General features: G+C 35.9%; 1 protein-coding gene across 9 annotated transcripts in view; it reads right to left on the bottom strand.

Annotated features, from left to right (window-relative positions):
- Positions 1–21,496, bottom strand: part of SLC7A11 (solute carrier family 7 member 11) — a 393,259-nt gene that overhangs the window by 343,507 nt on the left and 28,256 nt on the right. For 8 of the 9 annotated variants that reach the window (XR_009596822.1, XR_009596820.1, XR_003591971.3 and 5 more), the window contains exon 6: positions 19,264–19,308. Coding sequence is in view for 3 of the 9 variants with exons in the window: in XM_060400588.1 (XP_060256571.1) it covers positions 19,264–19,308 (45 nt within the window). In the remaining 6 variants the exon portion in view is untranslated. 9 annotated transcript variants of the gene reach the window in all.

Genomic DNA, 21,496 nt, shown 5'->3' with positions numbered 1-21,496 from the left:
ATGATCAAAGTAATGTCAGACACATCAGTATTTTGTTTCTGATTGTCACCAAAACTTTGCAAGATAAGCATATGAATACCCACTGAAGAGCTGAGTAGAAGAATGAATATACATTTTTGAACGTCTTTACAAAAAAACCTCTCATTTCTTAGGTAGGAAGCATAAAATCCTAAATAAATCAATAATTCTAACCTAATTATTGTAAATGTCTAACACTTAAGATAATAGAGCTTATCATATATGTGATACAATTAGTAAACAGATCCAGGGTTCATCATCACATTTTACTGATCATCCTAACAAGTGTATTAATATCTATATTCCTCTTGGCACACTCCACATAGCATAAGATCCTATGGTTAAGGTGGACCCAATGAGTCAGTTTTCAAAGCTTGTATCTCACCCTAGATCTTCAGGTCTGATAAATTCTCACATTGGGATGAGGGTGGATGCCAATCTGTCTTTATTATCCCCACATGTCCACCCAAACGTCTTACCATTTTCTAAAGTAACTCAAACACTTTAGTCCTGTCCAATCTCCCAATTATTACGTGATCTAGAAACTGGTCACAGTTGACAATTTTTCTTCCTCAGAGAGGTCTCATAAATTTCATCCCTTGGCCATGCTCCCCAAATACCTTCTACTTATTAAACTAGGTACTTGCATGTCATCTACAAGAATCACAGAACACACTGGAGTTGACAGAAAATTCAAGATTTGCTATTCTACCCTTCCTTTTTTGCACTGAGACATCAAAGGCTCAGAGAAGATAAAGGATGTAGCTACAGACACAAAATTAAGTATCTCCAGACTCCTCATCACTTATTTCAAGTTCAGAGCTTTTTCTACACCAATGTGAATCTCACTATACCTGGGCAGTGCTAACTACCTCCCAGCCCAACTCTTGTCCTGTACTGATACTGCTATTTTCCTTGCCTCCATACACTCGTTTCCCCTAGAATTCAAATGTTCGAATGTCAGATTTTTTAAACCCATCTTATTTAAATACTTCCAAACTCTGATACAGGATTTCTTTTTTTTAACTATATTTTTAATAAAAAGATAATTATTTTACAATATTGTGATTTCTATTTGATTTCTATTTTTCTTAAAAATCTAACTAAGGATTTCTGGATTTCATCTATCTTCCTAGTATGTGACACCTTCCCCAATAATATAGACCTGTGATGCAGTATATGCTTCCCCGCATTGGTTCCTATATATTCAGTAATCTAAAAAGAGAATCTTTATATTATAGAACCGGAAGCAAGTTTAGGCAATGGTTTCTCTGATTTTTTTCAACCTAAATATATAAATCATTGTGGCTAAATGATAACCCGTTTAGCTTGATTTTGATAATTCTAATGCCTAATCAAATTCTCTTTGTTTCAACACATATCAATAGAAATTTTATTCTAAAATGAACCCTATTCTCATTTAATTTAGCTTCACTTGCTCTTTTATTGGTATGGATAATAAATGACACCATTTTTTTCATTAAAAAAAGACAATTCTATATTTTTTAGGAGAGTTATATGTAGACTATGCTGATTCACTCTTTTTCTCTAAGTAGTTTGTTTAGTCCACATCTTTAGGCTTGGGCAGTAAAGAGATTAAGGCGCTATTTGACAGAATTTTCTGCCACATTTTTTTCCACCTTGTCTGACTCTAGCAATGGTTCAAGTCCAGGACACAACTACCTTTTCTAAGATATATACAGCTGATTCACTTCAATGTACAGCAGAAACGAAAACAACATTGTAAAGCTCTAATGTTGTAAATTATACTCCAATAAAAATAAATCATATAAAAGAAGAATGAAATGTGACTTCCTCGACTGGAATTCTCTTCAAGCTGTATATATGTCAGAAAAAGAAAACCCACTGAACATGCCACCAGGGTCATCCTACCCAAACACTGCTTCATGTACCCCCAAAACATTCAACATACCCCCACCCACGCCCTCCCATAGGGCTCCTAGATCAGGTCCTAAATTTTTGTAATGGAGGATAAAGCTCACCTCACACCAGCACCCACATATTAACTACCACTGTGTCTTCTTACTCATCTTCACAATCCTTTGCTTTAGCTAAAGGAGTCCACACAATATTCCCTAAAACCACCAAACAGCTCCATGGGTTTGTGCATGCCCATCCCCTATCAGAGATGCCTTCACTTCTCTATTCTAGCCTTCCAGGTTCTGCCCTTCTCCAAACTTCCTCTTTCAGAGCCAAGTTACATCCTTGAAGTGAAGTGAAGTCGTTCAGTCGTGTCCGACTCTTTGCGACCCTGTGGACTGTAGCCCGCCAGGCTCCTTTGTCCATGGGATTCTCCAGGCAAGAATACTGAAGTAAGTTGCCATTTCCCTCTCCAGGGGATCTTCCGAACCCAGGGATCGAACCCAGGTACCCTGTACTGCAGGCAGATGCTTTATCCTCTGAGCCACCAGGGAAGCATCAGGCATTACACCATCACCCTGCACACCCATGGGTCACATCTGTTTTGCCTCCAAGGAGAATAGCTGGTATTTGAGAAAAACTCTGATGGATGGACCTAGAGATTATAATACTAAGCAAAGACAGAAAGAGAAAAATACCAGGATATTGCTTATATACAAAATCTAAAATATGATACAAATGAATCTACCTATGGAATAGACTCACAGACATAAGAAACAGATATGTGCTTGTCAAGGGGGAAGGGGGAGGAGAGGGTGAATTAAGAGTTTGGGACTAGTAGATGCAAACTATTATATATAGAGTGGATAAACAACAAGGTCCTACTGTATAGCACAGGGAACTATATACAATTTTCTGTAATAAACCATAATGAAAAGAATATTAAAATGAATTATATATATATATGTATACTTATATAACGGAATCACTTTTGCTGTATACCAGAAACTAACACAACATTGTAAATCAACTATACTTGAATCTAAAAAAAAAGAAAAGAAAAGAAAAGCTCTGGAGCCAGAGAAATAGTCCATTATTATATCAAACATGGATTATAGTCCTAGTCTTTTCATGTACTAATTACATGGCCATGAGACGTTACTTCACTTCTATGCGCTTTTTCAACTGAAGAATGGAAATAAGACACATTATATTGTTAAAAATAGTGAAGTGTTACTCTCAAGTAATCCATCTATTACTTAGATAACAAGTATCATATTTTCAATAATTCATTTTTAAATTAGGTGAACATTTACACACACACACACACACACACACACACACACACACACCTTTCAGGGCTAAACTAGAACTTGTGTTCTCCTATTTTGTGTCAGCTCCATAGTTTCCTTTCTGGAAATAAAAATTTCAGTACATGAAACCAGCCACTCAGATCAAGAACATGTTTGTCAGATTTCATAAAGGAGTTTCTTGGGAAGAGAGGGAACCTAAAAATAGGTGACTTCACTGGAAATACAAATAGTCCATCCATTATAGCAGCACCATTGGCCAATGGAGTGGTGAGGACAGTATGGGTGTGGGTATGCAAATATTTGGTTCAGACAGAAAAAAAAAACCTGCCAAGAAATTCATTCTGATTAAGATGCATGAGCTTATTACCACCTGAGGGAGGTTAGAAACTATTAAATAAAAAGCAGTTCTCATCATCTTCTGAACCCTTTAACTACTAATAATTGGGCACTTTGCTGATGGTGCAGAACAACTTTTCAAGCTGATTAATAGGTCATGTGTGTTGAAAAGGCACCTTTGTTCATAAAACAATTATGCTAATCCTCTAATTTTTTCCAAAGATTATGAAGTATTCTAATCTTTGAAGAATATAGGTTTGAGTTGCAAATGGTGTTTGTATATTACTTGTCAGGCTCTTTAACATTTTTTATTTTCACATATTTTATCCTTACAACCCCATGGGAACTGCAATATAGGGATTAGTACCCTCTATTTAAAGGGGGGTTAATAAAGACTCAGAAGCAATTTAGAGGTCCGCCCAAGGTGAAACATCTCATTAAGAGGAGACAGCATTAGAATTTTTATTCCTGAGCAAATGCTATTTTCAAAGATTCAGTCAGTAAATATTTTTATAGTTCATAAAACTGAAGGAAATGTTGCTTAACTGGAAAGTCTCAACTTTACTGGGTTCATTTTAGATGTTTACATTATTGGAATACAATTTTAGCTTACACCTATACAAATTCAAAAGTTGCCCATTTTCCCGAGTAGATCGATAAGCTGAGTCAATGTTTGAATATGACTAAAACAAAATTGTCAAAATTATTTCAGTGCATGGCAAGCACACAGCTAGTGGCCTAGATACATCTTGTTTCTTCCCATGACAAACAATATGGGATATCAATCTATTTTTGTGAGAATCTTAAACACTGTTTAATGAATGGATGAATACCATGCAGCAGTTCAAGAACTAGATATTAGTGGTCTAAGAAGTTTTTACCTAGTATAGTCCAGAATGTAAGATTTCGTTATGAGCCATCTTTTGAGTACAATCATTGATTTTCAAATCCAGGCATACAGAAGGGTAGCTTACTTGCATAAAGCAGAATACTGATGAAGGGAGCTCCTGGAATGTTGAACTCAAAAGCAGGAGACAATCTAGTGACCAACATTACTTCTAATTGCAGAAAGTATTTCCTTTCAGATAAGAGGATTCTAACTCCGCAACATCTAGTGTTTGAGGAATTAAATGATATTTGAAAGTGTTGGTGACTTAGTCATGTCCAACTCTGCGACCCCATGCACAAGTGCCTCCCGGCTCCTCTGTCCATAGAATTCTTCAGGCAAGAATACTGGAGTGGGTTGTCATTTCCTACTCTAGGGGGCATTTCTGATCTGGGGATCAAACCTGGGACTCCCTGCATTGCTGGTAAATTCTTTACTGTCTTGAGCGACCAGGGAAGCCCCCAAAGGACATTCTTGTTGTACCTAATAAAGTCAAGACATTTGATCCACCCTATTTTTGCCAGCCAGTCAACAATTTATCAACATTTGAAATGCTTATAGAAATTAGCATGTTGATAATCAACAGATGCAAGTAAAAAACATTGGTAGCCCAGTTCAAAAAGGCTACAGTAAGTTTCCCAATGTTTCTTATATGAATTATATCTGTTTAAAGATATGGAGGAGATTCATATTTGGTAAAGCGTTAGATTAGACAGCATGCAAAGTCCCCCTCTAGTTCTGAAATTCTTTGATTCTATTCATCATACCATTTGTGGTCTCTTGTTTTACATATAATTAATGGGAACAGAAACATGGGGTAGAACCACCACTATTGCTCCTAAAACATAAGTTTATGGATTTAGACTCAAAATATAAACTTCAAAAAAGTTAAAATTCAAATTTAGAGACAACTAAAATGAAAGGACCTCAAACAGTCAAAAGCATTCACCTTCAGATTTTTGCCTCATAATAGCGTTAGAATCCTAAAAATTAAAAAATTTTAAATATCTTCCATAAAGCACATGAAGGATTAATATCTGTCTTCTTTGATTACTGCTTGATAAAATATTATAACATAATCCTGTAATTTCTGCACCACTTATTTGACACTTTAGCCTTACATGAACAAACTGAGTTTGAGCCAAACGTACTTTTTATGCATATGTGAAGCTGAGAAATGCAAAAATTGTGATCGCAGGGTACATCAACCTCATGTTCCATTAGAGAGAAATTTTTAGACAGCACAAAGGCAAGGAAGAGTGACTTGGTGACCTTGTTCTCTGAACACAGAATCATCTCTTCTCTGTGTTGTTTGTACAAATCCTGATCTTTTGTCTGCCTCAGTGGCTCAACCAGCATAATTATCCTCCTACTCCGAAAACAGTTAAAAATACATCTGCCAAACTTTTTATATATATTTCCAGAAGAAATACATAAAGTAGAATGATTTCAATTTAGGTTTCAATTATTTCAACAATGGAAGAGAAACACTGTCACATATTAAAATAATCCTAGCAATGCTTTATTGCCATTAATAAAGAGATGCCTCACTGTGCCAAAGAAATCTTTGTAAACTTGGGTATAAATTCAATTTTACAAATTAGCTTCATTAGGAGACATCATGTCTAAGGAGCTCATGTGGCAAAGACTTTTACAAATTAATTCTGCTTAATAATCTGTATTTTTCTAGATACATTTACCTACAGTGAGGTAATTTTCTGTGAAAATTAGTTTACATACCTTAAGAGCATATAACATTTGAGTATTTATAAAAGACACCTTGGGAATACTATAAGAATGAAAATAATATTATTTTTTGATGTTAAAAAGATCACAAAACAATATTACTATAATCTGTGCATATACACATTATATGCTATTTTCTAGCAACTATTACATTAGAAAGCTAGAAAGCATTTAAGAAAACTTGTCTTTCATAGAAAATTGCATCCTTTAAATGCCAAAATGCAAGATAAAAGATTTCAAGTCAACTTTTTATGTTTTATCAGGCCATTTTGCTTCAGCATATTTGGACAATTTTTAAATTGCTTTGTTTTGCTATGATTTTAATCATATTAACCGTTTCATATGTCCTATAAGCAATAGGCATATAAAATCATAAAATATTATTAACAAATGCCTTTACTCTGGCTTACTACAAATCAATAAGGATAAAAACATACATACTAAGAATTTAAGACTGCATCATTTGAACTGAATGTAAATAACATGGTTATGGACCATTTATGAACCACACTGATCGATCCCAGGACCTTAAAGGTCTTTGGGCATATTTCCCAAACCCAATTTCTCCTCTTCTAAATTATCATTGGTATAAGGTGTGATGACTTTCAGGCATCAATTAATACAAATTGAAAGCAGGCAAAGTATTAATTAAACTTGACACTCTGATTATTTAAACCTTCTATTAAAGCTGATTAATCATAGCATGTTGATAGCCTGCTCTTCAATAATGACAGATGATATCAAGGCTTACTGACTTCCTTCAAGTCTACTATTTCCAGGTCTTCAGAACAGAAGGAATAAATGAAGTGAGAAGACTGGAACAAGCCGACCAATCTCAGACCCCCAAGGTCAAACTAAAGCAGTCCATTTCTTGGCTTTCATCAGCACAAGACATGATTTATCCATCTGAAAGCAGGATTACAAACATTATGCATCTCAATGACATGTTCTTTGCACCATGTAACTTTTTGAACAATGACAGATTGCACAGTTGCCAGAAAAGTAATGTCACGAAGCAAAAACTCATTATATTTTCAAATAAAAACATTTTTATTTTTAAGAACAACTATATACATTAACAATTATTACTATTGCACACTTCATTTGGGGGGAAAATATCATTTTAAAATTCAGATATTTCTTGGGACTATATATCACCTTCATGGTTTAAACTTTGGACATTTGTGCTCCTCAAAATATAATTCTCACTCTAATATTTATTGTTTGTAGAGCCAGTTACCATGCTATAAATAATTATTAAGTGAAATAATTTTATAGTACTACAAAATTTTAATGATAATCACTGTGTTTTCACATAAAAATATTTAACAACTCCTAAACAATAACTCCTTCCATAGATCCAAAGCCACTTTTAGAGAAGAAAATATAAATTATAAGAAACACCATGGAAACATTTTTTAACACTACAAATATAAACATATAACAGGAATTTTGCCCAAAATTTTAGTATTTTAAACGCTTTAAAGAATAAATGAGACTTTAGAAAGAAGTCATGCGCTATTTGGATTCCATTATTAAGATTCCATTAATTTCCCAGTTTATCTCTCATTTGCTATGTTAAGGAACTATTCTATAAGTCATAGTCATAAGAGCAGTTCAGGAATTATTCCATAGAGCAATGTTAGTTAATTTGAAAAATTTCCACTGAAATTAAATTATATGTAAAGGGTAACTAATTGCGATCATGAGACCTTATTCTACATTCTATATATTTTAAATCACATCACTATTTTCACTGATCTAAATTAATGATCTCTTTTTCTATCAGGTCACAATTTTAGGGAAATTATACTGCCTAGGTGGAAGAGGACAGTAAAAAGTATTGTATCTCCAGCTAATGATTCATTTCACCAGCTGCCAGAATGCTGCCCGTTACAGCACACCTGGACACGCACCCGTGACTGATTGGGAAGCATATTTATCTTGGCACGTCACAAAGGAGATGGAATAATAATTATTCTCCTTGTAACTAAAGGTATTTGGAAGCTGTGTCTCCCTACAAAATAATACAAATTACACAGCTGGATGAAGTCTGCATAATTTCACCATCTGTTCTCTATATTCAACCATCAATATTTCCCAAAGCAGTCTGTTTTTTTTTTAATATGAGTTTTAAAATACTTGGATTACCTGTCAACATTTCAGAGGATTATTATTTTTAAAATTAATGCATTGAATATTGGTTGATAAATACATATTATAAATTAATACTTTCCATTAGGTACTTTCCATAGTACTTTTTACTAAGGGGATTCTGCAGACTTCTCATATTCTGATTCTGAGAAAATAAATGTGTTGTCTGAGTTTTACAAAGAACCTTCCATGCAAAAATGGAATATCTGAGTACCTAACATAAAAGAACAGAAAGAAATCAGAGGTTTCTTTCTTCAGCTGAAGTCTTCACAGTTACTCATCATCTTAAGCTAAAAATCTAGGGATCCGTACTCTCTCCTAAAAAGTTCCTTTGTTTAAGAGCTTAAAATATAATTTCAAATTAAAAATATTCTAGGAAGAGTTAATGAAATTTGCAGAATCATAATTTGCAATAAAAGACAATATTTCATCCAATGTAACCAGTGATAACAACCTTAGTCTTATACAACAAGTTTCAGTATGGTATGAAATAATTTTTTTGTATTTCCTTCAAAAACACCAGAGAAAAAGAATTGCTTAAGATATTGAAAACTAGAAAACATTTTTATGGGAGTAACATTTTACCTTGTTCCAAAAGTAAGAATATAAAAATATTAGCAACAACCAACTGTGTGGAGATTAAAAATAACAGTCACTAACCTACATTATTTATACATATCAACTCATTATCATAATCCAATAAGGCACATGCTATTATTATGATTACTTTTTGAGATGAGGAAATCTCTTTGCAACAACAATGATAATGATGGAGGGTTGTGGAAGATGGCAGAGGAATAAGATGGGAAGACCACTTTCTCCCTCACAAATTCCTCAAAAGAACATTTCAACGCTGAGCAAACCACAAAACGACTTCTGAATGCTGGCAGAGGACATCAGGCAACCAGAAAAGCAGACCATTGTCTTCGAAAAAAGGTAGGAAAAAATATAAAAGACAAAAAGAGAGACAAAGGAGGTGGGGAGGGAGCTCCATTCCGGGAAGGGAAGCCTGTCCCGGGAAGGGAATTTAAAGAAGAGAGGTTTCCAAACACCAGGAAACACTCTCCCTGCTGAGTCTGTGGCGAGCCTTGGAAACACAGAGGGCAACATAACAGGAAGGAAAAATAAATAAATAATTAAAACCAACAGATTACAAGCCCAACAGTAACTCCCCCAGCAGAAAAGCAGCAGAGACGCCTGCATCTGCCACTAGCAAGTGGGGGCAGGGCAGGGAAGCGCGGGAGGCGCAGGCTGCAGAGATTTGTAAGAATCTGGCAGGAACGCGCCACGTGTAACCAGAACGATCTAACTTGGGCTAGCAAACCAGACTGTGGGATAGCTACCACACGAAAAGCTCGAACACAAGACACCGCCAGGACCACGCACAGAACAAAGGACGGAATGGAAATAGCTGGCTGCAGACCATCCCCTGCCGGGGACAGGCAGCCAGAGACATAAGGGCTGGAAAGGGGCAATTGCAGCCCCGGAGAGACTCTACCTACCAAACTGCAAGCAGGCTTCTTTGCTAAGACTTTTGGGGGTGCTGGACAGTCACCATCTGCCTCACAAGGGGCACCAGCGGTACACCCAGAAAACTGAGCAGCAGAGACAGAAAAGGCGACAACTCGTAGCGACTGCGCTTGCCAAACTCCTGAGCTACTCGGACCTGAGAAGGGCACAAAATGCAGTCCCAACTGAATCTGAGCCTCTGAGGGCTACCTGAGCGCCGAACCTGAGTGGCTTAGACCGGGGAGGTACACGCAGCCTTGGGCCGGCCTCAGACAGTTCCCGGCTGAGCATCGTAGAGCCGGAGCGGTTTGTGCACCGCGAGAAGGGACAGGTCCAGCGGGGCTGAGACACTGTGTGCACACGACAGTGCTATTTGTTTGCAGCATCCCCCCCTCCCCACAGCGCGACTGAACTACTGAGCCTAAAAAACCAGCAAACAGAAGAAGTTAAACAGAGGGAACCGCCTTGGAAGTGACCCCACACTGTCCACAACATCAGAGAAGGGCTAGATATATCTTTTTTTCTTTTTTTTTTCCCCCTCTTTTTTTTTTCTTTTTTTTCTTGCTTTTTTTTTCTAACTTTTTTTTAATTGTTAAGTCTTCTACTTCTCCTCTAATTTTTATTTCTATAACCTACTATTACTTTTCAAAAAAAAAGACTATTTTTTTAAGGCAAACACCATATATAGTCTTTATGTGGTTGTTGTTAGAGTTTTTTAATAATTCTTGTGGCTTTTTTTTTTCTTTTCTTTTCTTTTTTCTTTTTTCCTTCTGCTTCTTTTCTTTAAAATTGCATTTTTGAAAATCCAATCTTTACTCTAGATTTTTAATCTTTGCTCTTTGGTTTTTGTTGTCAATTTTGTACATTTAAAAACCCAAACTTCACTACCCAATTTTACCTGAGATCGAGATTACTGGCTTGACCACTCTCACCTCCTTTGGACTCTCCTTTTTCTCCACCAGGTGGCTTCTGTCTCTATCCTCCCCCATCTCTTCTCTATCCAACTCTGTGAATCTCTGTGTGTTCCAGACGGTGGAGAACACCTAAGGAACTGGTTACTGGCAGGATTTGTCTCTCTCCTTTTCATTCCTCTCTCTTATCCTGCTGGTCACCTCTGTCTACTTCCTCCCTCTCCTCTTCCCTGTATAACTCCGTAAATACCTCTGAGCTGTCCAGACTATGGAGCGCACATAAGGAAGTGACTACTGGCTAGCTTGCTCTCTCCTCTTTTGATCTCACCGCATCTCATTCCAGTCACCTGTAACTACCCCCTCCCTCTTCTCTTCTCCATGTAACTCAGTGAACCTCTCTGGGTGTCCCTCAATGTGGAAAAACTTTTCATCTTTAACCTAGATGTTTTATCATCAGTGCTGTATAGATGGGGAAATCTAGAGGCTACTGTAAAAATAAAACTGAAAACCAGAAGCAAGAGGCTCAAGTCCAAAGCATGAGAACATCAGAGAACTCCTGAATTCAGGGAACATTAAGCAATAGGAGCTTATCAAATGCCTCCATACCTACACTGAAACCAAGCACCACCCAAGGACCAACAAGTTCCAGAGCAAGACATACCACGCAAAATCTCCAGCAACACAGGAACACACCCCTGAGCTTCAATATACAGGCAGCTTAAAGTTACTCCAAAACCACTGACGTCTCATAACCCATTACTGGTCACTCCACTGCACTCCAGAGAGAAGAAACCCAGCTCTACCCACCAGAACTCCAAAACAAGCCTCCCTAACCAGGAAACCTTGACAAGCCACTGATACAACCCCACCCACAGTGAGGAAGCTCCGTAATAAAGAGAACTCCACAAATTCCCAGAATATAGAAAGGCCACCCCAAACCCAGCAATATAACCAAGATGAAGAGACAGAGGAATACTCGGCAGGTTAAGGAACAGGAGAAATGCCCACCAAACCAAACAAAAGAGGAAGAGATAGGGAATCTACCTGAGAAAGAATTCCGAATATTGATAGTGAAAATGATCCAAAATTTTGAAATCAAAATGGAATCACAGATAAATAGCCTAGAGACAAGGATTAAGAAGATGCAAGAAAGGTTTACCAAGGACTTAGAAGAAATAAAAAAGAGTCAATATATAATGAATAATGCAATAAATGAGATCAGAAACACTCTGGAGGCAACAAATAGTAGAATAAAGGAGGCAGAAGATAGGATTAGTGAAATAGAAGATAGAATGGTAGAAATAAATGAATCAGAGAGGAAAAAAGAAAAACAAATTAACAGAAATGAGGACAATCTCAGAGACCTCCAGGACAATATGAAACACTCCAACATTCGAATTATAGGAGTCTCAGAAGAAGAAGACAAAAACAAAGACCATGAGAAAATCGTTGAGGAGATAATAGTTGAAAACTTCCCTAAAATGGGGAAGGAAATAATCACCCAAGTCCAAGAAACACAGAGAGTTCCAAATAGGATAAACCCAAGGTGAAACACCCCAAGACACATATTAATCAAATTAACAAAGATCAAACACAAAGAACAAATATTAAAAGCAGCAAGGGAAAAACAACAAATAACACACAAGGGGATTCCCATAAGGATAACAGCTGATCTTTCAATAGAAACTCTTCAGGCCAGGAGGGAATGGCAAGACATACTTAAAGTGATGAAAGACAATAACCTACAGCCAAGATTACTGTACTCAGCAAGGATCTCATTCAAATACGAAGGAGAAAGCAAAAGCTTTACAGACAAGCAAAAGCTGAGAGAATTCAGCACCACCAAACCAGCTCTCCAACAAATTCTAAAAGATATTCTCTAGACAGGAAACACAAAAGGGTGTATAAACCCGAACCCAAAACAATAAAGTAAATGGTAATAGGATCATACTTATCAATAATTACCTTAAACGTAAATGGGTTGAATGCCCCAACCAAAAGACAAAGATTGGCCGAATGGATACAAAAACAAGACCCCTCTATATGCTGCTTACAAGAGACCCACCTCAAAACAAGGGACGCATACAGACTGAAAGTGAAGGGCTGGAAAAAGATATTCCATGCAAATAGAGACCAAAAGAAAGCAGGAGTGGCAATACTCATATCCGATAAAATAGACTTTAAAACAAAGGCTGTGAAAAGAGATAAAGAAGGCCACTACATAATCATCAAAGGATCAATCCAAGAAGAAGATATAACAATTATAAATATATATGCACCCAATATAGGAGCACCACAATATGTAAGACAAATGCTAACAAGTGTGAAAGGGGAAATTAACAATAACACAATAATAGCGGGAGACTTTAATACCCCACTCACACCTATGGACAGATCAACTAAACAGAAAATTAACAAAGAAAACGCAAACTTTAAATGATACATTAGACCAGTTAGACCTAATTGATATCTATAGGATATTTCACCCCAAAACAATGAATTTCACCTTTTTCTCAAGTGCTCATGGAATCTTCTCCAGGATAGATCACATCCTGGGCCATAAATCTAAACTTGATAAATGTAAAAAAATCGAAATCCTTCCAAGCATCTTTTCTGACCATAATGCATTAAGATTAGATCTCAATTACAGAAGAAAAACTATTAAAAATTCCAACATATGGAGGTTGAACAACACACTTCTGAATAACCAACAAATCACAGAAGAAATCAAAAAGAAATCAAAATATGCATAGAAACTAATGAAAATGAAAACACAACAACCCAAAACCTGTGGGACACTATAAAAGCAGTGCTAAGAGGAAAGTTCATAGCACTACAGGCATACCTCAAGAAACAAGAAAAAAGTCAAATAAATAACCTAACTCTACAACTAAAGCAACTAGAAAATGAAGAATTGGAGAACCCCAGAGTTAGTAGAAGGAAAGAAATGTTAAAAATTAGGGCAGAAATGAATGCAAAAGAAACAAAAGAGACCATAGCAAAAATCAACAAAGCCAAAAGCTGGTTCTTTGAAAGGATAAATAAAATTGACAAACCATTAGCCAGACTCATCAAGAAGCAAAGAGAGAAAAACCAAATCAATAAAATTAGAAATGAAAATGGAGAGATCACAACAGACAACACAGAAATACAAAGGATCATAAGAGACTACTATCAGCAGTTGTAGGCCAATAAAATGGACAACATGGAAGAAATGGACAAATTCTTAGAAAAGTACAACTTTCCAAAACTGAACCAGGAAGAAATAGAAAATCTTCACAGACCCATCACAAGCACGGAAATTGAAACTGTAATCAGAAATCTTCCAGCAAACAAAAGCCCAGGTCCAGATGGCTTCACAGCTGAATTCTACCAAAAATTTCGAGAAGAGCTAACACCTATCCTCCTCAAACTCTTCCAGAAATTGCAGAGGAAGGTAAACTTCCAAACTTATTCTATGAGGCCACCATCACCCTAATACCAAAACCTGACAAAGATACTACAAAAAAAGAAAACTACAGGCCAATATCACTGATGAACATAGATGCAAAAATCCTCAATAAAATTCTAGCAATCAGAATCCAGCAACACATTAAAAAGATCATACACCATGACCAAGTGGGCTTTATCCCAGGGATGCAAGGATTCTTCAATATCCGCAAATCAACCAATGTAATTCACCACATTAACAAATTGAAAATAAAAGCCATATGATTATCTCAATAGATGCAGAGAAGGCCTTTGACAAAATTCAACATCCATTTATGATAAAAACTCTCCAGAAAGCAGGAATAGAAGGAACATACCTCAACATAATAAAAGCTATGTATGACAAACCCACAGCAAACATTATCCTCAATGGTGAAAAATTGAAAGCATTTCCCCTAAAGTCAGGAACAAGACAAGGGTGCCCACTTTCACCACTACTATTCAACATAGTTCTGGAAGTTTTGGCCACAGCAATCAGAGCAGAAAAAGAAATAAAAGGAATCCAAATTGGAAAAGAAGAAGTAAAACTCTCACTGTTTGCAGATGACATGATCCTCTACATGGAAAACCCTAAAGACTCCACCAGAAAATTACTAGAGCTAATCAATGAATATAGTAAAGTTGCAGGATATAAAATCAACACACAGAAATCCCTTGCATTCCTATACACTAATAATGAGAAAGTAGAAAAAGAAATTAAGGAAACAATTCCATTCACCATTGCAATGAAAAGAATAAAATACTTAGGAATATATCTACCTAAAGAAACTAAAGACCTATATATAGAATATTACAAAACACTGATGAAAGAAATCAAAGAGGACACTAATAGATGGAGAAATATACCATGTTCATGGATCGGAAGAATCAATATAGTGAAAATGAGTATACTACCCAAAGCAATTTACAAATTCAATGCAATCCCTATCAAGCTACCAGCCACATTTTTCACAGAACTAGAACAAATAATTTCAAGATTTGTATGAAAATACAAAAAACATCAAATAGCCAAAGCAATCTTGAGAAAGAAGAATGGAACTGGAGGAATCAACTTGCCTGACTTCAGGCTCTACTACAAAGTCACAGTCATCAAGACAGTATGGTACTGGCACAAAGACAGAAATATAGACCAATGGAACAAAATAGAAAGCCCAGAGATAAATCCACACACATATGGACACCTTATCTTTGACAAAGGAGGCAAGAATATACAATGGAGTAAAGACAATCTCTTTAACAAGTGGTGCTGGGAAAACTGGTCAGCCACTTGTAAAAGAACGAAACTAGATCACTTTCTAACACCGCACACAAAAATAAACTCAAAATGGATTAAAGATCTAAATGTAAGATCAGAAACTATAAAACTCCTAGAGGAGAACATAGGCAAAACACTCTCTGACATAAATCACAGGAGGATCCTCTATGATCCACCTCCCAGAATACTGGAAATAAAAGCAAAAATAAACAAATGGGATCTAATTAAAATTAAAAGCTTCTGCACCACAAAGGAAAATATAAGCAAGGTGAAAAGACAGCCTTCTGAATGGGAGAAAATAATAGCAAATGAAGCAACTGACAAACAACTAATCTCAAAAATATACAAGCAACTTATGCAGCTCAACTCCAGAAAAATAAACGACCCAATCAAAAAATGGGCCAAAGAACTAAATAGACATTTCTCCAAAGAAGACATACGAATGGCTAACAAACACATGAAAAGATGCTCAACATCACTCATTATTAGAGAAATGCAAATCAAAACCACAATGAGGTACCACTTCACACCAGTCAGAATGGCTGCGATCCAAAAATCTGCAAGCAATAAATGCTGGAGAGGGTGTGGAGAAAAGGGAACCCTCATACACTGTTGGTGGGAATGCAAACTAGTACAACCACTATGGAAAACAGTGTGGAGATTCCTTTAAAAATTACAAATAGAACTGCCATATGACCCAGCAATCCCACTGCTGGGCATACACACCGAGGAAACCAGAATTGAAAGAGACACATGTACCCCAATGTTCATTGCAGCACTGTTTATAATAGCCAGGACATGGAAACAACCTAGATGTCCATCAGCAGACGAATGGATAAGAAAGCTGTGGTACATATACACAATGGAGTATTACTCAGCTATTAAAAAGAATACATTTGAATCAGTTCTGATGAGATGGATGAAACTGGAGCCGATTATACAGAGTGAAGTAAGCCAGAAAGAAAAACACCAATACAGTATACTAACACATATGTATGGAATTTAGAAAGATAGCAATGATGACCCTGTATGCAAGACAGCAAAAAAGACACAGATATGTATAGCGGACTTTTGGACTCAGAGGGAGAGGGAGAGGGTGGGATGATTTGGGAGAATGGCATTGAAACATGTATACTATCATGTAAGAATCGAATCGCCAGTCTATGTCCAATGCAGGATACAGCATGCTTGGGGCTGGTGCCCAGGGATGACCCAGAGGGATGTTGTGGGGAGGGAGGTGGGAGGTGGGTTCATGTTTGGGATCACATGTACACCCGTGGTGGATTCATGTCAATGTATGGCAAAACCAATACAGTATTATAAAGTAAAATAAAGTAAAAATAAAAATTTAAAAAAAAAACGATGATGTTGAAAAATCATTGAACCAATGCATCAAAGTTCTTTAGTATTTGTATATATATTGATCGTGGATATTATCTATGTGTGAAACTAAGGCTCTTTAAGAAAAAGAAAAGGGGAGAAAGAGAATCCTTGACTGGCATCTCTCTCTGACAGAATACATCAAAAATTCATTCCAAGCTAATAATGGCATAAATAGTCTTGAATATGCTTAATATGCACAATAGTATTATTGTACACACTGAAATAAAACCTATGCTTGAATTATTAAATAACATTAAAAAAGAATGCAAATTATCTCCATGCCACGGAGGTACCATGACATAAATGTTATATTATGGGTTCACATCCAAACCTACGGTTTGCCCTTGTTTTCAGAAGAAATTGTCTCTGATAATGGATTTTAGCAATAGGCCTCTCAAAATGTTTTTAGACTTGAAAGAGACAACCATAAACCATAGCTATCTCTTTAACACAGAGCAAATTCAATAAATACTTTACATGAAACCTAGTAAGAGAAGTCTTTTCTCCACATTGCCACTTACACACTAATTATTTAAAAAACAACAACAAAGCAACCTATTTATCTCTGTAATCAATAGATTTAGAGTCAAAATGTAGTTTATCATTTCAGAATAATGCTAGAAAGAACTAGTTTCTGGTAAATGTATGTTCTCTGCCACAGTTCTAGTTATAAAGATAAAAAGATTGCTATAAATTTGTTTCTCAATAAAAGAATCTTTTCATATGTTTAACTTTGCATAAAGGCTTACATCAGATAGTATGAAATACTGTTTTAACCTCAATTGCTGGGTCGGGAAGATCCCCTGGAGAAGGGCATGGCAACCCACTCCAGTATTCTTGCCTGGAGAATCCCATGGACAGAGAAGCCTGTCAGGCTACAGTCCATAGGGTTGCAGAGTCAGACATAACTAAACTGACTTAGCATGCACACACGCTGGTTTATGCGTTCAAAATTCTGACAACTCTGGTACTTGGCCAGATTTAATCAGCTTCCAATATACTTGCCGCCAGAACTTTAGTCTACCTTCATTTGAATTGTCAACCCTTAGGCATGTTCTCTGAAGTCCAGGTTACTTCATACTGACTCACCTTTGTACTTGTTTCACTTTCTTCAAAGTCTGTCCCTTCCTCTCCCTTTATCTTCCTTTCTCTCTCCTTTATTACCTAAGAAACACCTGGGGCTTCTCTGGTGGCTCAGTGGTAAAGAAGATGCCTGCCAATGCAGGAGACATGAGTTCAATCCCCAGGTCTGGAAGATCCCCTGGAGAAGGAAATGGCAGCCCACTCCAGTATTTTTGCCTGGAGAATTCCATGGACAGAGGAGCCTGGTGGGCTACAGTCCATAAGGTCACAGAGGAGTCGGACACAACTTAACAACTAAACAACAACACGGATCACCAGCTCATCATTTGAGTCTCTATATAAGCAACATCTCTCTAGATAATATTTCCTCCTTTCATCTCTGTTAGACTGAGAAAATAATCTACTGTGGTACCAATCACACCATGTTACAGTTATTTGATGACATATCTGACTCAATGACTAGACAATAGAATCTTGAATGCAAGTCTTATTCATCATGTAAGATGATGCACAATAGTTGGAACATGGTAGATATTTGATAAAAGTCAGATGAATTAAATAGCTTCAAAATTCTGTCTTTATCTTACACTGTACTACTTAAATTGTCCTTCTTTTGACTTTCTGGCCATAGATTATGCGATTTTCCTGTATAAAGTCCATTGTTTATACAAATGATAAAAATTCATTTTTCAAAGTTCTAGATTAAAAATAATTCATTTATATATGTTCATTAGAACATATATAAACTATCATGCCACCTAATTATAAAAGGATGATTTTTATCAACAACAAAAAGTAAAAGCAGTCATCCAGCTCCTCAAATTTACAAGTTCCTATGATATTCTACAGCTATTTACAGGCTTTCATAACTACTTGTTCATTAATTACATGATTTTCCTTAATTGGATAGTTATGAAAAAAATTCACATGAATACTAGAAACACTCAAGTTTTGGAGTTCACAAATTATGGAACATTTGTGAGCAGCCAAGAGTCCATTTTAAGTTGTATGTATATTTTTAAGAAATGAATTACCTAAAATATAAATCTATTCTTTTATGCTTTCAGGTAATCAGACAATTTAAATATTGGCTGTAGAATACACAATAAAGTTATTTACATCTAACTTATGATAAAATCAAGTACATTTTTCTGCCCAAGACACTGATGATGATGATGAGAAAGCTAATGATGATGATGAGAAAGCCCCCACTGAATTCCTTCTTTAGGTCTACTCTTTAACCATATAACCTTACATTTTATTCCTTATAAATATTTCACAGTAAATATAACTACTTACTTTTCAGGATTTTCTACTTCTTCAGTAACAAAGTTGAGATAAAACCTAAAAGGACATACATGTTACAAACTATTAATAAACTTTATGATCACTATCCAAAGTTTCACATTTTAAATATTTATAATCAAACTCAGATTTATAAAAACTTTATAAACAAATAACCTAAGATGAAATTCTCCAACACTAAATGCTCCTGCATTTTATTTTTCTATTAAACAGTATTTATGGAGTTCTTTTCTATTTCTTAATTTTTTTATGGAGGTATAACATGAACAGCAAACTGATTAGTAAACAGTGAACAAATCTTAATGTAAAAACATGTAAATAGTATGTAAACAGTAAATGTGTAAATATGTATAATGTATAAACAGCAAACAAATCTCAATATATAATGATAAATTTTCATTTCTTTATACACCTACACAACCAAAACAAAGATCAAAACATAAAACATTTCTAGCACCCTAGAAGGTTCCCTCAAGGCCCTTTGCAATCATCTCTTTCACCTTCCTATAAAGGCAACCACTATTCTGATTTCTATCACTATAGATTAGTTTTGCTCATCTCAATACAATAGACTAATAATGTCTGCTTGTATAACTATTACACAATATTTATTCCTTTGTGTCTTTTTTTTTTTTTAACTGGACTTTATATCTGTTGGCTCTCATCCATGTTATTGTATTTAGCAGTATTTCATCATTCTTTATTTTTGCTTTTCATTGTAGGAATGTAACACCAATAGAGCCTACCACTGATGGTATTTGAATTATTTCCAATTTATAGCTATTACGAATATGGATACCATAAATATGCTTGTGCATGTCCTTTTGAGGACCATGCAATCATTTCTCTTGTGCATATACTCAGAATAGGATCACTGGATCATAGGGTAGATATAAATTTATTATTAAATTATTATTATTTTTTACCATTTTTAGATTCCATATTGCATTCCAGCAACATATGAGATTATTATGCGTTAGTCACTGGGGAAATAAAAGTAGGAAATCTATAATCCCTCTCCTTAAAGAGCTCATTGTTCATAGAATGGTCCATTGTGGATATAACACAGGAGGCAATGCTAGAGCATGTCCAGGTTACCAGGAGCCAGGCAGGGGTGAGGTCAAAACCAGACTGGCAGGTCATAGAAAGTTTTTGAGAGGAGGCATCACCCAAGTAGAGGCTTCAAAAATGCTTAACTATTAGCCCTGGAGAAATGGCATAAGGACGTTCCAGGTGGAGTATAACATATACACATGTGAGTGTGGTAAAGCTCTATATGCACAGAGATATGAGCTACAGATAGGTATTCTGCAGTACAAAGGGTGCCCAGGAGTAAGAATAGAGTGTAAGGACAAGATGGCCTTTGGCTTCTGGGAATCTAGATTTCAGTAGGGGTGACAGGTCAATAAAAACTTGTAGGAAAATAGAAGTATAATAATAACATTTCTCAGTTTTAGGGAACTGACTTACTAGATATGAACACTGAGACAAATAGGAAATAAAAAATGGGATAAAAGATAATAAATTCTCCATTTTCACTTCTTCCTTTCAATTCAGTTTTCCAATATGCATCCCATCCAAATAATCTCAAGTCATAAGGCAACTATAAGAACAACATGAGGAAAATATGCCTTATGCATAATAGTGACTATGAAGTTGCCGATTTTTTTGTATATTTAGGCAGCTAATTTTAGGTCCATTGTTAGTCAAAACACTATAGGCTGATACTAAAGAACATAACATTTTGAATATTTCCCCCAAGATCTGAACACTTTTGTCATCTCTTACATGACAAGAAGCATTCTAGACACATGGCATTTAACTTTCTAGTCCCATAGGGTTGCAAATATTACCCTAAACGTATGACCCAAGAAAAATTCAGATTCCTTTCCTTCACTTTATAACTCTCCTTATCCCACCCAGGAATGGTGGCTGCCTCGCATCCTTGACTTCTTTTTCCAGTCTAAAAGGACTGCTGGAGACCCTTTAAAGCCCTTAAAGTTCTCTTTCAAGGTTCCAAGATGCAGCAGACCCCTCAGATATGCAGACATAGATAACCAAATCGTGAAGATGGGGAAACTAAGGGATCATAATGAATAGAGCTAGACATATAAGGACAAAGACCTTTCCATTTCTTCGTTGTAGAGGCTTAGAAAATGTCCACAAAGTGAAAAAGTCATATTTTCATTGTAGTCTTCCATTGTTTTTATTATTCCTTAGAAGATAA

Source organism: Ovis aries, chromosome 17, assembly GCF_016772045.2.
Source record: "Ovis aries strain OAR_USU_Benz2616 breed Rambouillet chromosome 17, ARS-UI_Ramb_v3.0, whole genome shotgun sequence".
In the NCBI taxonomy this organism is placed as follows: Eukaryota; Metazoa; Chordata; class Mammalia; order Artiodactyla; family Bovidae; genus Ovis; species Ovis aries.
Note: the sequence above shows the minus strand (reverse complement) of the source record. Positions and strands in the feature narration are given on the sequence as shown.